The sequence below is a fragment of the Carcharodon carcharias genome (genome assembly GCF_017639515.1).
Source record: "Carcharodon carcharias isolate sCarCar2 chromosome 38 unlocalized genomic scaffold, sCarCar2.pri SUPER_38_unloc_2, whole genome shotgun sequence".
Taxonomy (NCBI): domain Eukaryota; kingdom Metazoa; phylum Chordata; class Chondrichthyes; order Lamniformes; family Lamnidae; genus Carcharodon; species Carcharodon carcharias.
Genome location: NW_024470786.1, coordinates 1547349 through 1560309, shown reverse-complemented (window position 1 = coordinate 1560309; position 12961 = coordinate 1547349). Strand labels below are relative to the sequence as shown.

Here is a 12961-nt window from a genome sequence, read left to right as displayed (position 1 = left end):
TCCACTCTGTAACTCATTCCCGGGTATCTGTTATTCTATATATAAACCACCCCGAACCTCTCGATTAGATTCTAGTCTGTAAGTCACTCCCGGGTATCTGTTATTCTATATATAAACCACCCAGAATCCCTCGATTAGATTCCAGTCTGTAACTTCCTCCTGGGGGTATCTGTTATTCTATCTATAAACCACCATGAACCCCTCGATTAGATTCCAGTCTATAACTCACTCCCGGGTATCTGTTATTCTATATATAAACTCCCTGGATTAGATTCCAGTCTGTAACCCACTCCCGGGTATCTGTTATCCAAATATAAACCACCCCGAATCCCTCGATTAGATTCCAGTCTGTAACTCATTCCCAGGTATCTGTTGTTCTATATATAAACCACCCCGAACCCCTCGATTAGATTCCAGTCTGTATCTCACTCCCTGGTACCTGTCATTCTATATATAAACCACACCAAACCCCTCGATTAGATTCCAGTCTGTAACTCACTCCCGGGTATCTTTTATTCTATATATAAACCACACCGAACCTCTCGATTAGATTCCAGTCTGTAGCTCACTCCCGGGTATCTATTATTCTATATATAAACCAGCCCGAAACCCTCGATTAGATTCCAGTCTGTAACTCACTCCTGGGTATCTGTTATTCTATATATAAACCACCCCGAATCCCTCGATTAGATTCCAGTCTGTAACTCACTCCTGGGTATCTGTTATTCTACATATAAACCACCCCGAACCCCTCGATTAGATTCCACTCTGTAACTCACTCCCGGGTATCTGTTATTCTATATAAAATCCACCCCGAATCCCTCGATTAGATTCCAGTCTGTAACTCATTCCCAGGTATCTGTTGTTCTATATATAAACCACCCCGAACCCCTCGATTAGATTCCAGTCTGTATCTCACTCCCTGGTACCTGTCATTCTATATATAAACCACACCAAACCCCTCGATTAGATTCCAGTCTGTAACTCACTCCCGGGTATCTTTTATTCTATATATAAACCACACCGAACCTCTCGATTAGATTCCAGTCTGTAGCTCACTCCCGGGTATCTATTATTCTATATATAAACCAGCCCGAAACCCTCGATTAGATTCCAGTCTGTAACTCACTCCTGGGTATCTGTTATTCTATATATAAACCACCCCGAACCCCTCGATTAGATTCCAGTCTGTAACTCAATCCCGGGGGTATCTGTTATTCTATTTTTAAACCCCTTTGTCTGACTGTGAACACAGGAGGACCTGTCCAGGCTGAGACGGAAATTGGAGAAACAGAAGAAGGTTGAGGTGTTCTCAGATGCGGACGAGATCCTGATGGAGGAGATTAAGGAGTATAAGGTGAGTTGGGTGTGTCCAGCCTTCGGGTCGAGCGGTCAGATCGTGGGATCGCAGGTCGGGAGCCGGGGGCGCGTGTTATCCGCTCGTACCCCCTCTACTCCTGTCGGCAGGAGCGTGTCAGACACGCGGCTTCCGCTGGCCCAGCGCTAGGCCCGGTTTACAGCCTGGGCGTTTCCTGCTGTGCCGTTCCTCACCTGCTCCTCCCTCTCTCTCTTTCCCCCCCCCCCCCACCCCCTCACAGGCCAAGCTGACCTGCCCTTGCTGCAACACCAGGAAGAAGGACGCCGTGCTGACCAAGTGCTTCCACGTCTTCTGCTTCGAGTGCGTCAAGACCCGCTACGACACGCGGCAGCGCAAGTGCCCCAAGTGCAACGCCGCCTTCGGCGCCAATGACTTCCACCGGATCTACATCAGCTGAGGGCGAGCCGGTCCTGGGCGCGCTGGTGAAGAGGGTCATATCCCTACCCCGTCCCCCGCCACGCAGCACCGGAGAGCGGGCACCCCCGCAAGGCACCCCCCCCCCCCACCGAACTCGCAGGAGAGCGTCGGAACCCACTCCCCCCATCCACCCAACTCCAATCTCCCTCTCCCCCCATCCACCCAACCCCAATCTCCCTCTCCCCCCATCCACCCAACCCCAATCTCCCTCTCTCCCCCCATCCACCCAACCCCAATCTCCCTCTCTCCCCCCATCCACCCAACCCCAATCCTTCTCTCACCCCCCATCCACCCAACCCCAATCCTTCTCTCACCCCCCATCCACCCAACCCCAATCTCCCTCTCACCCCCCAAACACCCAACCCCAATCCCCCCTCACCCCCCCATCCACCCAACCCCAATCCCCCCTCACCCCCCATCCACCCAACCCCAATCCTTCTCTCACCCCCCATCCACCCAACCCCAATCCCCCCTCACCCCCCATCCACCCAACCCCAATCCTTCTCTCACCCCCCATCCACCCAACCCCAATCCCTCTCACCCCCCATCCACCCAACCCCAATCCTTCTCTCACCCCCCATCCACCCAACCCCAATCCCCCCTCACCCCCCATCCACCCAACCCCAATCCTTCTCTCACCCCCCATCCACCCAACCCCAATCCCTCTCACCCCGCCATCCACCCAACCCCAATCCCCCTCTCACCCCCCCATCCATCCAACCCCAATCCCTATCTCCCCCCATCCACCCAACCCCAATCCCTCTCTCCCCCCATCCACCCAACCCCAATCTCCCTCTCCCCCCCATCCACCCAACCCCAATCTCCCTCTCACCCCCCATCCACCCAACCCCAATCCTTCTCTCTCCCCCCATCCACCCAACCCCAATCCCTCTCTCCCCCCATCCACCCAACCCCAATCCCCCTCTCACCCCCCCATCCACCCAACCCCAATCTCCCTCTCTCCCCCCATCCACCCAACCCCAATCTCCCTCTCTCCCCCCATCCACCCAACCCCAATCCTTCTCTCACCCCCCATCCACCCAACCCCAATCCTTCTCTCACCCCCCATCCACCCAACCCCAATCCCCCCTCACCCCCCCATCCACCCAACCCCAATCCCCCCTCACCCCCCATCCACCCAACCCCAATCCTTCTCTCACCCCCCATCCACCCAACCCCAATCCCCCCTCACCCCCCATCCACCCAACCCCAATCCTTCTCTCACCCCCCATCCACCCAACCCCAATCCCCCCTCACCCCCCATCCACCCAACCCCAATCCCCCTCACCCCCCATCCACCCAACCCCAATCCTTCTCTCACCCCGCCATCCACCCAACCCCAATCCTTCTCTCACCCCCCATCCACCCAACCCCAATCTCCCTCTCACCCCCCCATCCACCCAACCCCAATCCTTCTCTCACCCCCCATCCACCCAACCCCAATCCCTCTCACCCCCCATCCACCCAACCCCAATCTCCCTCTCACCCCCCCATCCACCCAACCCCAATCCCCCCTCACCCCCCATCCACCCAACCCCAATCCTTCTCTCACCCCCCATCCACCCAACCCCAATCCCCCTCACCCCCCATCCACCCAACCCCAATCCTTCTCTCACCCCCCATCCACCCAACCCCAATCCCTCTCACCCCGCCATCCACCCAACCCCAATCCCCCTCTCACCCCCCCATCCATCCAACCCCAATCCCTATCTCCCCCCATCCATCCAACCCCAATCCCTCTCTCCCCCCATCCACCCAACCCCAATCCCTCTCTCCCCCCATCCACCCAACCCCAATCCCCCCTCACCCCCCATCCACCCAACCCCAATCCCCCCTCACCCCCCATCCACCCAACCCCAATCCTTCTCTCACCCCCCATCCACCCAACCCCAATCCCCCTCTCACCCCCCATCCACCCAACCCCAATCCCTCTCTCCCCCCATCCACCCAACCCCAATCCCTCTCTCCCCCCCATCCACCCAACCCCAATCCCCCTCTCACCCCCCCATCCACCCAACCCCAATCCTTCTCTCACCCCCCATCCACCCAACCCCAATCCCTCTCACCCCCCATCCACCCAACCCCAATCCTTCTCTCTCCCCCCATCCACCCAACCCCAATCCCTCTCTCCCCCCATCCACCCAACCCCAATCCCCTCACCCCCCATCCACCCAACCCCAATCCCCCTCTCCCCCCCATCCACCCAACCCCAATCCCCCTCTCACCCCATCGACCCAACCCCAATCCCCCTCTCTCCCCATTCTCCCGACCCCAATCCCCCTCTCACCCCCCATCCACCCAACCCCAATCTCCCTCTCTCCCCATCCACCCGACCCCAATCCCTCTCTCTCTCCCCATCCACCCGACCCCAATCCCTCTCCCTATCCACCCCACCCGACCCCAATCCCTCTCTCTATCCACCCCACCCGACCCCAATCCCTTTCTCTCCCCCCACCCACCCGCCCTCAATCCCTCTCTCTCCTCCCCCCCTTTCTGTCCATCTCCCAGACTCTCACCCTCAGTCCTGCCTGTCTCACCCCTCTTCCCCATTTCCTTCCATTCTCCCCTATCTCTCTCTCCCTTCCCTCAATCCCCAAATCTCCCTCTTCCTCTCCCCCCCTCTCTCTCTCTCTCTCTCTCTATCTCTCTCTCTTCCCCCCCATTGCTCCATCCCCACTATCCTTATCTCGCTGCCCTTCCCTCCATCACTCAGTATTCTCTCCCCACCCCGCTCCATCCCTGTCTCTCTCTCTCTCTCTTCCCCTCCCTCTATCCGCCTTCCCTCTATCCACCAGTACCTTTCCCCTCCCCTCCATCCCCCAGTCTCTCTCTCCCTCTCTCCATCCCCCAGTCTCTCTCTTTCTCTCTCTCTCCATCCCCCAGTCTCTCTCTCTCTCCCTCTCCCCCAGTCTCTCTCTCTCTCTCTCTCTCCCCCAGTCTCTCTCTCTCCCTCTCTCCATCCCCCAGTCTCTCTCTCTCTCTCTCTCTCTCCCTTCTCTCCATCCCCCAGTCTCTCTCTCTCTCTCTCTCTCTCCCTCCCTCCCCCAGTCTCTCTCTCTCTCTCTCCTCCATCCCCCAGTCTCTCTCTCTCTCCACCTTCCCTCCATCCCCCAGTCTCTCTCTCTCTCCACCTTCCCTCCATCCCCCAGTCTCTCTCTCTCTCTCTCTCTCTCTCCCTTCTCTCCATCCCCCAGTCTCTCTCTCTCTCTCTCCCCTCCATCCCCCAGTCTCTCTCGCTCTCTTTCTCATGCAGCCCCCTGCAAAAAATCTCTCAGCCACTTCCTGATCTTATCCCCGTACCCTCGCCACCCCCCAACTCCCACCCCCCAGGCTCATTCCTCCTTTCCCCCCCCGCCCCCCAGCCCAGTCGGCTTCTTTGCCACAGCCATGACGTTTCCAGCGAGGGATGGGGGAAAGTTGGACTGCGACCAGCTGCTTCGCTGGTTCCGTGGGAGCGGGGGTGACAGGCAGCTGAGGTTGGAGCTGTTGTGGTGGCGGCCGGCGGGAATCGTGAAGCGGGCCGAGCTGAGAGATCCGAGGCGCGGGTGACGGGGGTGGGGGGGGGTCTTCAGAAGAGTGGAAGACGCTGCTCACGGCCTCAGCGAATGCATGGATTTCCACGCACCCTTCTGGAGTAACCGGCAGCGGCCAGCCCCTCTCCCCTGCCCCCAGTACCTGGCTCTGCCGTTTAGCACCCCCCCCCCCACCCCCCAGTCCCCGGGCACGTCCCTGCTGCCGACGCGAGTGAGGGGAAGAGCCACCGGAGCAAGGGCCGAGCAACGTGGGCGACTTTGGAGCATTTCGGGATCGCTGGCCTTCGAAAGAAGCACTTGGGTATTTTATTTTTTGGAGGGTGAGGTGGCGGGGGTGGGTGGGGGGGCGGGGGGAGTGGTGTGTGGTTGACGGCTACTTATTCTCTTCCCCCAACTCGATGCCGAACCCCATCACCCCATCATGTTGCTGCAGGTTGGGATTGAAAAAAAATCACTTTTTGGGGCGTGGGGGGTGCGAAGGGGGCATGGTATTGTGGTGGCCATTTTGTGCAGGGGAGGGTGTGGTGGCCATTTTGTGCAGGGAGGGTGTTGTGGCCATATTGTGCGGGGCGGTGTGGTGGCCATTTTGTGCAGGGCGGTGTGGTGGCCATTTTGTGCAGGGCGGTGTGATGGACATTTTGTGCGGGGGTAGTGGCCATTTTGTGCAGGGCGGTGTGGTGGACATTTTGTGCGGGGGTTGTGGTGGCCATTTTGTGCGGGGGGTGTAGTGGCCATTTTGTGCGGGGGGGGAGGTGTGGTGGCCATTTTGTGCAGGGGGGTGTGGTAGCCATTTTGTGCGGGGGGGGAGGTGTGGTGGCCATTTGTGCGGGGGGGGAGGTGGAAGTCACTTGCTCAGCCCACACCACCCCGGGATCATGGTTCAAGGGCCTGTCGAAACAGGATTCCTTCCTTTTATTTTGATAAGTAAAACATTTTGAAGTGGCGCCCGAGGATGACTGCTGTCTCGGCCCCGATTTCTTTTGTGAAAAGTGCGTTCGTAACCTGAGCGAGCAGTTCCTGGGCGTTTCGAGTGAGGAGGTGGTGGCCATTTTGAGTGAACCAGGAGGCCATTGTGGCCATTCCTCTCCCATTCTACCCCACACTTCCCTGCACAGCCCTCCCCCACCTCTTCCCCCCAACCACTTGTGATTTGGAACTGGTGAGGAACTTGTGAAAGGGGGAGGGGTGGAATATAAAAGTTGGTGACAGATTTTTAATTTATTGTTTATTTTTCATTTGTTTGGGCACTGGGAGAAGTGCTCCATGTTGGTCTCTGCTGTTTTTACATTGTGTTCCTGCCTGAATAAATCTGCAGCTGCCACCACTTGTGTCGCCTGGTGTGTTCCCTTTCTTCGAAAGCGAGGAGTTGCATTTTTATAGCACCTTTCCCAACCTTTGGGACGCCCCGAAATGCTTCACGACAAAGACCTTTTGGAAAAGTGCAGTCACTGCTGTGATGTCGGAAAAGCACCTCACAGTAAAATCAGTCCTGACCCTCCGACAGTTCGGCTCTCCCTCAGCACCGACCCTCCGACAGTGCGGCTCTCCCTCAGCACTGACCCTCCGACAGTGCGGCGCTCCCTCAGCACTGACCCTCCAACAGTGCGGCGCTCCCTCAGTACTGACCCTCCAACAGTGCGGCGCTCCCTCAGCACTGACCCTCCAACAGTGCGGCGCTCCCTCAGTACTGACCCTCCAACAGCGCGGCTGACCTCGCCTTAGCTCCTTCGACAGCACTTTCCAAACCCACGACCTCTCCCATCTAGAAGGACGAGGGCAGCAGACACATGGGGAACACCCACCACCTGGAAGTTCCCCTCCGAGCCCCTCACCCATCCCGACTTGGAAATATATCGGCCGTCCCTTCACTGTGGCTGGGGTCAAGATCCCGGAGTTCCCTCCCTAACAGCGCCGCGGGTGTACCAACACCACATGGGGACTGGAATGGCTCAAGACCTTCTCCAGGGGCAGTTAGGGATGGGCAATAAAAGTTGGCGCAGCCTGCGAAGCCCATACCCCACGGAATGAGAAAGAAATTCTCTGCCTGGCCACGCATGAATTTTAACATTCACACCCTCTCTGAGAGTGCTCCCATTGACCCTGCTTTCTCTCTCAAACACGTGAATCAGGGAGTCGGCCGCTGGGCACAGGACGTCATTTTAGGACTTTGATAAGAGCTGGTTCGGGACCGAAATCTGATTGTGGCAGCTCGAACACGCAATTCCAGGCACAAGGGAACCAATTTTGGGAGGGGACAGCACGTCCAAGGAACCTGGGAGAGGAACGACATGTCGAGGAGACGGGGGTGGGGGTGGGGGTTACTCTTATCGGATGGGCCAAGGAGCGATGGTGGCAGTATTGAAGGAGGGAGGGACGATATTTGAAGGGGGGGGGGGGGTTGGTGGTGGTGTTTGGGGAGGGGGAGAGAATCGCGATAGTCATCGGGTAATGGGGGTGTGGGGGGGGGGTGGAGTGGTCAGCGGGAGCAGGTTGGAGGGGGCAGTGGGGGGGCGGGGGGGTCTCACGGACACACTGAGCTCGGAGGGGAGATCAGAGAGAAACCAGAGAAAGAGGACTCGTACGGTGAATGGTTGCCCCAGTTGTGCACCATGTACGTCCCTCGGAGGTGAAAACTACCGGGGGAACGGCCAGGATGAAAGAGAGAGCGCGAGCGAGCGTTAATAGGCACTGGAGAGGTGGGGGGGGGGTGGGGGGAGGTATCGGAGGACTTGGGGGAATGGCGATGGGAGCAGGTTGGAGTTGGGGTGGGGGGGGGTTGACTCCCAGCATCTGTATGCGGCGCCAGAGGAGCTTCAGCGACCGGACGCGGCTCGCCGAGATAAAGCTGACGAGACTCGGCCAGCCCCCGACGTCCGGTGGCGGTCCGAGCGCGGGCGGGGGCTGCTGTCGGGGGGGTGGGGATCGGCAACCTTGGAAATGTCGTGGCGAACGGAGGGCCCCGAGGCGCTGTGAGGCCCCTCGCGCTTTCCTGCGACCGGACCGGACACTTGGAGGATTGTGAAGCTTGTGACGGAAGCGGAATGTCAACGATTAGACGGAGGTGCAAAAATACATTGGCTCAGTCATGACCAAGAGGACAACGGCGTGTTGATTATTTCTCGAAAAATACACTTCACTTGGTTAAGTAACGCGTTCCACAATGGTTTCAAGTGGGCCGTGACACGGGGCAAGTGCGCCTTAAAAATGATTCATTCACGGGACGTGGGTGTCTCTGGCCGGGCCCATAGCACTTATTGCCCGTCCCTAATTGCCCCCTTGAGAAAGGTGGTGGTGGGTGAGCCGCCTTCTTGAGCCGCTGCGGTCCCTGTGTGGTGTAGGTACACCCACGGTGCTGTTAGGGAGGGAGTTCCAGGATTTTGTCCCCGTGTGGTGTAGGTACACCCACGGCGCTGTTAGGGAGGGAGTTCCAGGATTTTGTCCCCGTGTGGTGTAGGTACACCCACGGCGCTGTTAGGGAGGGACTTCCAGGATTTTGTCCCCGTGTGGTGTAGGTACACCCACGGCGCTGTTAGGGAGGGACTTCCAGGATTCCGGCCCAGCGACAGTGTAGGAATGGCCGATATGTTTCCAAGTCGGGGTGGTGAGGGGCTCGGAGGGGAACTTCCAGGTGGTGGGTGTTCCCCATGTGTCTGCTGCCCTTGTCCTTCTAGATGGGAGAGGTCGTGGGTTTGGGCGGCGCTGTCGAAGGAGCCTTGGTGAGTTGCTGCAGTGCATCTTGTAGATGGTACACACACTGGTGCTGCTACTGTGCATCGGTGGTGGAGGGAGTGAATGTTTGTGGATGGGGTACCGATCAAGCGGGACTGCTTTGTCCTGGAAGGTGTCGAGCTTCTTGAGTGTTGTGGGAGCTGCACTCATCCAGGCAAGTGGGGAGTGTCCCATCATAGTCCTGACTGGTGCCTTGTAGATGGTGGACAGGATTTGGGGAGTCAGGAGGTGAGTTACTCTCCGCAGGATTCCCAGCCCCTGACCGAATGCAGAGTCCCGCGTCGTGGAGATACTCGGGATCAGCCTTGACAAAAACCATGGCATTTTCTTCGAGATTGGCTTTGCCAAGGCGCATTGCCGAAGGGGATGGGGTGTGACGTGGGTCCGGGACATGTCCCCCTACATCTTCATTGCTGGTTGGGAAGTCCTGACCACGAGGCCTTCTGCCGAATGTCTCTGCCGGTTATCCTGTGGGGGCGACCCGTCAGGACCCACCTCCTTTTCCCGCAGGGCCTCGTGGATGTTACGGGCGGAACACTGCCCTGTGGGCCTGCGGTCAGAAGTGTGTCCCTGCATCAACCTCTCGACAAGGGCCGTCTGGCTGAAGCGATCTTTGCAATGACTTGCCATAAGACCCTGAGACATAGGAGCAGAAGTTAGGCCATTCGGCCCATCGAGTCTGCTCCGCCATTCAATCATGGCTGATAAGTCTCTCAACCCCATTCTCCCGCCTTCTCCCCATAACCTTTGACCCCCTTACCAATCAAGAACCTATCTATCTCGGTCTTAAATACACTCAATGACCCGGCCTCCACAGCCTTCTGTGGCAATGAATTCCATAGATTCACCACTCTCTGGCTAAAAGGTCTTCCCTTTACTCTGAGGCTGTGCCCTCGGGTCCTAGTCTCTCCTACTAATGGAAACATCTTCCCCACGTCCACTTTATCCAGGCCTTTCAGTATTCTGTAAGTTTCAATCAGATCCCCCCTCTCATCCTTCTAAACTCCATCGAGTATAGACCCAGAGTCCTCAAACGTTCCTCATATGTTAAGCCTTTCACTCCTGGGATCGTTCTCGTGAACCTCCTCTGGACCCTCTCCAGGGCCAGAACATCCTTCCTGAGATACGGGGCCCAAAATTGCTCACAATATTCTAAATGTGGTCTGACCAGAGCCTTATAAAGCCTCAGCAGCACACCCTGTTTTTATATTCCAGTCCTCTCGAAATAAATGCCAACGTTGCATTTGCCTTCCTAACTACCGACTCAACCTGCAAGTTAACCTTAAGAGAATCCTGGACTGGGACTCCCAAGTCCCTTTGCACTCCAGGTTTCTGAATTCTCTCCCCATTTAGAAAATAATCTATGTCTCTATTCTTCCTACCAAAGTGCATGACCTCACACTTCCCCACGTTGTATTCCATCTGCCACTTCTTTGCCCATTCTCCTAACCTGTTCAAATCCTTCTGCAGCCTCCCTGCCTCCTCAATACTACCTGTCCCTCCACCTATCTTTGTATCATCTGCAAACTTAGCCAGGATGCCCTCAGTTCCTTCATCTAGATCATTAATGTATAAAGTGAAAAGTTGTGGTCCCAACACTGCCCCCTGTGGAACTCCACTAGTCACCGGCCGCCATCCTGAGAAGGACCCCCTTATCCCCACTCTCTGCCTCCTGCCAGACAGCCAATCTTCTATCCATGCTAGTACCTTGCCTCTAACACCACGGGCTCTTATCTTACTGAGCAGCCTCCTGTGCAGCACCTTGTCAAAGGCCTTCTGGAAGTCCAAGTAGATAACATCCATTGGCTCTCCTTGTCTAACCTACTCATTACCTCCGCAAAGAATTCTAAAAGATTTGTCAGGCATGACCTCCCCTTGATGAAACCATGCTGACTTTGCCCGATTTTACCATGCACTTCCAAGTATTCTGAATTCTCATCCTTAATAATGGACTCTAAAATCTTACCAACAACCAAGGTCAGGCTAATCGGCCTGTAATTTCCCATCTTTTGCCTCACTCGCTTCTCAAACAGGGGGGTTACATTAGCGATTTTCCAGTCCTCTGGGACCCTCCCTGACTCGAGTGATTCCTGAAAGATCACCACTAATGCCCCCACTATCTCTTCAGCTATCTCCTTCTGAACTCTGGGGTGTAATCCATCTGGCCCAGGTGATTTATCCACCTTCAGACCTTTCAGTTTTCCTAGCACCTTCTCCTTGGTAATGGCCACCATACTCACCTCTGCCCCCCGACTCTCTTGAACTTTGTGGATGTCACTCGTGTCTTCCATGTGAAGAGTGACGTAAAGTACCTATTCAGTTCCTCCGCCATTTCTTTGTTCCCCACTGCTACTTCTCCAGCGTCATTCTCCAGCGGCTCAATGTCCACTTTTGCCTCTCTCTTACCCTTTATATATCTAAAAAAAACTCTTGCAATCTTCTTTTATATTTCTGGTTAGTTTACCCTCATATTTAATCTTCTCCCTCGTTATTTCTTTTTTAGTTGTCCTCTGTTGGTCTTTGTAGGCTTCCCAATCCCCTGGTTTCCCACTGCTCTTCGCCGCATTGTGTGCTTTCTCTTTAGCTTTTATGCTGTCCCTGACTTCCCTTGTCAGCCATGGTTGCCTCATCCTCCCTTTAGTATGCTTCTTCTTCCTAGGGATGAATTTTTGCTGTGTCTCCCAACTTACTCCCAGGAACTCCTGCCATTGCTGTTCCACTGCCTTTCCTGCTAGGCTCATCTCCCAGTCAATTCTGGCCAGTTCCTCCCTCATGCCTCTGTGGTTGCCTTTATTCAACTGTAATACCGTTACATCTGATTCCAGCTTTTTCCTCTCAAATTGCCGGGTAAATTCGATCATATTATGGTCACTTCCTCCTAAGGGTTCCTTCACCTTAAGTTCCCTTATCAAATCTGCCTCATTACACATCACTAAATCTAGAATTGCCTGTTCCCTCGTGGCTCCACCACAAGTTGCTCCAAAAAAAACCATCTCGTAGACATTCCACAAATTCCTTTAAGATAAAAGCAAAAAACTGCGGATGCTGGAAATCCAAAACAAAAACAAAAATACCTGGAAAAACTCAGCAGTTCTAGCAGCATCTGTGGAGAGGAGCAGTTAGCGTTTTGAGTCCGATGCGGGCTGAGTGAATGAGTGGGGTCTGGGGGTGAGTGAGTGGGGGTGGGGGGCTGAGTGAGTGATTGAGTGGGGGTGGGGGGGGGGTGAGTGAGTGATGGAGGCGGGTTGGGGGTGAGTGAGTGAGGGAGGGGGGTGAGTGAGTGAGGGGGGTGGGGGTTGAGTGAGTGAGGGGGCTGGTGGAGGAGTGAGTGAGTGAGGGGGTGGGCTGGGTAGTGAGTGGGGGGTTGGGGGGTGAGTGAGTGAGGGGTGTGAGTGACTGCGGGAGGGGGTGGGGGGGTGAGTGGGGGTGGGTGAGTGAGTTGGGGTGGGAGGTGAGTGAGCGGGGGTTGGGAGAGTGAGTGGGGGGGAGGTGAGTGAGTGAGGGAGGTGGGGAGGTGAGTGAGTGGGCGGGGGGGGGTGAGTGAGTTGGGGTGGGGGCTGAGTGAGTGGGAGTGGGGGGGGTGAGTAAGTGGGGGAGGCGGTTGGGGGAATGAGTGAGGGGGGTGGGGTGTTGAGTAAGTGGGGGGGTGAGTGAGCAGGGGTGGGGGCGTGAGTGAGTGATTGGGGGTGGGGGGTGAGTGAGTGGGGGTGGGGGGGATGAGAGAGTGGGGGAGTGGGGGGTTGAGTGAGTGGGGGTGGGGGGGTGAGTGAGTAGGGGTGGGGGCGTGAGTGAGTGATTGGGGGTGGGGGGTGAGTGAGTGGGGGTGGGGGGGATGAGAGAGTGGGGGAGTGGGGGGTTGAGTGAGTGGGGGTGGGGGGGTGAGTGAGTGGGGGTGGGGGCGTGA

At 56.5% G+C, this 12961-nt stretch overlaps 1 protein-coding gene across 2 annotated transcripts in view; it reads left to right on the top strand.

Annotated features, from left to right (window-relative positions):
- LOC121274797 (E3 ubiquitin-protein ligase BRE1B-like) overlaps window positions 1-2000 on the top strand; it is a 53628-nt gene extending 51628 nt beyond the window's left edge. For both annotated transcript variants that reach the window (XM_041182156.1, XM_041182155.1), the window contains exons 18-19: window positions 1256-1357; window positions 1599-2000. In XM_041182156.1, the coding sequence (XP_041038090.1) occupies window positions 1256-1357; window positions 1599-1775 (279 nt within the window). In that variant the 3' untranslated portion in view covers window positions 1776-2000. The remainder of the gene's footprint in view (window positions 1-1255; window positions 1358-1598) is intronic.
- The last annotated feature ends 10961 nt before the right edge of the window (window positions 2001-12961 follow it).